Raw genomic sequence first — 3760 nt, 5'->3', positions numbered from 1 at the left:
CTTATCCTTCGCTCTTCCATTCCTCAATCGGAAACTATAGCTTCAGTGTGAGCGAAACCGTGCTAAGGTCAGCGACTGCTGGTGAGTTCAAGAGTATTGTTCTTCGGTGCTATCTGCTAACCGTTGCATGCATGAACTGCAAACAACTATGGACTCCACCGGCGGCCCCGAGTGAGATTTCGTTTCCAACTTCATGCTTGTGTGATTCATAGATCTCTTCTTTCCTATTTTTCCCTCATAATTATTTCTTGCTCATCGTCCATGATTCGGATCCCATCGCCATAGCTTGGTGGAACAGTATCATCTTCGTAGCCGCATCTCTTTCTTGGTCATCAAGAAATGATGAGGTTTATTTTCAGAAAAAAAAAAAAACGATTACCGGAAAAGAGCACAAAATACTGGAGATCTCAACCTGCCAATGCCCCAACACAGTAACCTTAAATTCATCAAAATGTGTTTACAATCAACTCCATCGAATCCCTCCCTATCACAGCCTAAAGTGGAGGTTCATGGAAGAAACCTGTATCCAGAAAAACCGCAAATACCATCAGAATGATGTGTCAAAAACCTGGTCCGATCCTGCTCAGGTGTTTTCCATCTGACATGTATGACTGAGCCCGTAAGCTAAAAGGCCTCAATTTGTATGATCGTAGAAGGTTTTATTATGAGTCGGGAACAAAAATTCCTGAGGATTATTAACCCAAGCAATAAATGAAGGCTGCAGCTTTCTGCTGCAGCAACACATGCCGCACTGACTCGTCCGTATGGAACAACTGAAATCAAAACTCTTCTTTTACTATTTTCCTTTTCGCAAAACGATGGCTTAAAATCATAATACATAAAAGGGATTTTTTGAGCTTCCAAGAAAATAGTGGTAAGATGCTAAGATTGTGTTTCCGATATCAACGAATTCCTATGCTCCATTCACCCACCAGCCCACTGAATCAGACGCGAAAGCTTCCCCATCAAGTATGTGTATGTACTACGGAGGTTTCGCACCACTTAAAATGGGGGAAATGGAAAAAAGACCACATCAATTCACAGCATGGGCGCCATATCAATGTTGAAAGCAACCATATCGATGCCTTGGTTTCCTTGAACTCTGCAGAAGACACCGAGTGCACTTATCATCCATCAAACAGAAAGAGGACCAAGAAAGTCTGATATGGACACACAAAGATCATGTCTCTCGAACTAGATATACTTTTGGCCTACAAGAACAAAATCTAGTATATGGGTAAGTTGAAATGTACGATGTATCTATCAATAAGGGGAAGTGAAACATCATTTAAGAACTCTGATTAATGGGAATAATAGTATGTATTATATTTCGCTTGAGCAGCAACAACCTTGGAACGAATATGCAGAGCATAATTATCGAAGCTAAATTGGATGGATGGATCGAACCATTTAAGGTCCATTTTTGTATGTGATCTATGAGTATAATCTTTGGAAAGATATGATGACATGGAACCTGCAGTGTGAGGACTTGTTGACCCATTGATTGGATGCAGGTGGGATGAGTCTGATATGGAGCCCCATTCTCACTAATTATTACTATCGTTTCTTCTTTTATTTTAAAGCTCATCTTGTTGTAGGCTTCTGTTGGGATCTGAAACCTCCTCTCCTCTCGAGAAGGCGCAAATCCATCCTACTAAAGCGGGCATCACACCTTGCTTCCATTTCTCTTTTTCTTGCCTTCAACTCGCAGTCTTTCTTCTTTTTGGTCTTTTCTTCTTCTTCTTCTTCTTCTTCTTCTTCTTCTTCTTCTTCTTCTTCTTCTTCTTCTTCAGAAGAGCATAATATGGGCATGTCAGATCTACTGATATCTCCTCCGACGGCCATCTTCCTTCCTACTTCGTAGAACGAAGAAAGGCTGAGGGGGGAGATAGAGGACTGTGAGATCTCGAAGCCTTGTACGGGAATATCTCGTCTTGGTTCTCGTTCTATTTATCTTCCTTGTCGGCTTGATCTGATCGAGAAGAACAGGAGATGAACCTTTAGGCTCGCGACGCGCTTCCACTCTCAAAGCCCTGAAGAGGAGACGACGAATTGAATGGGTGCTTCCTTTGCTGGAAGTCCGATGGGTATTCTATCGGATCTTTCTGAAGTTCTTTGCCGTAACCCTAATTCCGGTTGTTAGGCTTCGAGATTTGTGAATCGGTTGATGTCTTGGTGCTCTCCGGTGACGGGCAGATTGAGGAGAGGAGAAGTGGATGTCATCGAACTCGCCGTGCGCCGCGTGCAAGTTCTTGCGGCGGAAGTGCACGCCGGGATGCGTGTTTGCACCGTACTTTCCGCCGGACCAGCCGACGAAGTTCGTGTACGTGCACCGTGTGTTTGGGGCGAGCAACGTCGCAAAGCTTCTCAGTGAGCTGACGCCTGCGCAGCGGGAGGACGCGGCCAATTCGCTGGCCTATGAGGCGGAGGCGCGGTTGCGTGACCCGGTCTATGGCTGTGTAGGCTACATCTCTCTTCTCCAGCACAAGCTCAAGCAGGTCCAACATGATCTTTACAACGCCAAGAAAGATCTCGCCGCCTACATCGGCCCCGCTGCATTCGGCCCCTTCCTGCTCCCTCCCCACCACCCGCACCAGTACCAGCAGCAGCAGCACCTCCAAGGCCCCTCTCCCTCCTCCACGGCGACCTACGGCGCGCCGGGAATGGGGATGGGCATGGGGCTCGGCCTCGCTCCAACACAACCGAGCACGTCGCACCACCCGCAGATCTTGATGCGTGAACCGCAGCAGCAGTCGCCGCAGCAGATAGCGGAGGCGCAACAAATGGCCATGGCTGTGGCTGCAGCCAGGGAGCAGGAGATGATGAGGAACTACGACCAACAGCAGGAACTGGCGAGATTCAACGCCGGGTTTCCCGATGGTGGCAGAGATTACAACCAGATCGGTGATGGCACCATGGCCGCCATGCCGGTAGCTCCCTCTTCCGGGCTGGGCTTGGTTCCGGCACAGCCCTTCGATGGGTCATTCGCGGTCAACCAGATGCAGCCGCCGCCGCCGCAGCAGCAGCAGCACCAGAGAGCCAGGAGCGACGACGGGAGGAGTGGAATCGGTCCCTCGACTTGAAACAAAATCAAACAAAACAAGAAGAAAAGGACGAACGTTGGCATATTTCCATTTTCCCTCCTCCCTCGGAGGTACACGACTCGATTTCCTCATCCATAGACGGAGCTACAGAAGGCTAGGGATGTACCCTAATCAACACCTAGCTAGCCTCCCTTTATAAACATGATTGCTTGGGTTGGCTAGACCTGAGATGGCACTCGAATCCTGTCACAGGCTGATCTGCTTTGCTCAGCATTTTGGAGAACACAAGGAATACGATAGATGCAAGGCTCATGGCTACTAGTAGTGGTGCAAACAAAGCATATCAGCAAAAGGAATGACGCAGGATTGCGGTGCAGAAGTGGCAGTCATAAGGAGTAGCTGAAATAAATTCGAAACCACCCCCCTATTTTGTTGACCATAAGGGGGTACACTACATTTACTTTGGGATCTCTCTCTCTTTGGTTTTCTTCTCCATCACTTTGGTTTTGTTGTTTCTTGGTTTGTTTGTTCCTTCCGCGTGACTGCGGGAGTAAGCAGCAGCATTTGTGTACAGGAGAAGGTCAATAAGTTACTGCTGCTATCTTTGATTTGCATTCTAAGTATCTGCAGTCGATGCAGTAAGTTTAATGTATCGCCCAGATTTCTTGAAGGAAGAAAGATAAGGGTGACTGAGAAGAGCTAAAGCTGGAGGGAGG

General features: G+C 47.5%; 1 protein-coding gene across 1 annotated transcript; it reads left to right on the top strand.

Moving 5' to 3' along the window:
- The first annotated feature begins 1450 nt into the window (after positions 1-1450).
- LOC103986587 (LOB domain-containing protein 36-like) lies at positions 1451-3760 on the top strand. Its single transcript, XM_018827278.2, has 2 exons — positions 1451-2087; positions 2197-3760. Exon 2 carries the CDS (start codon positions 2217-2219, stop codon positions 3081-3083), a length of 867 nt encoding a protein of 288 aa, XP_018682823.2. The 5' UTR covers positions 1451-2087; positions 2197-2216; the 3' UTR covers positions 3084-3760.

Source organism: Musa acuminata, chromosome BXJ2-6 (genome assembly GCF_036884655.1).
Source record: "Musa acuminata AAA Group cultivar baxijiao chromosome BXJ2-6, Cavendish_Baxijiao_AAA, whole genome shotgun sequence".
NCBI classification, from domain to species: domain Eukaryota; kingdom Viridiplantae; phylum Streptophyta; class Magnoliopsida; order Zingiberales; family Musaceae; genus Musa; species Musa acuminata.
The sequence above is the reverse complement of the archived record's forward strand: the minus strand, read 5'-3'. Positions and strand labels throughout refer to the sequence as shown.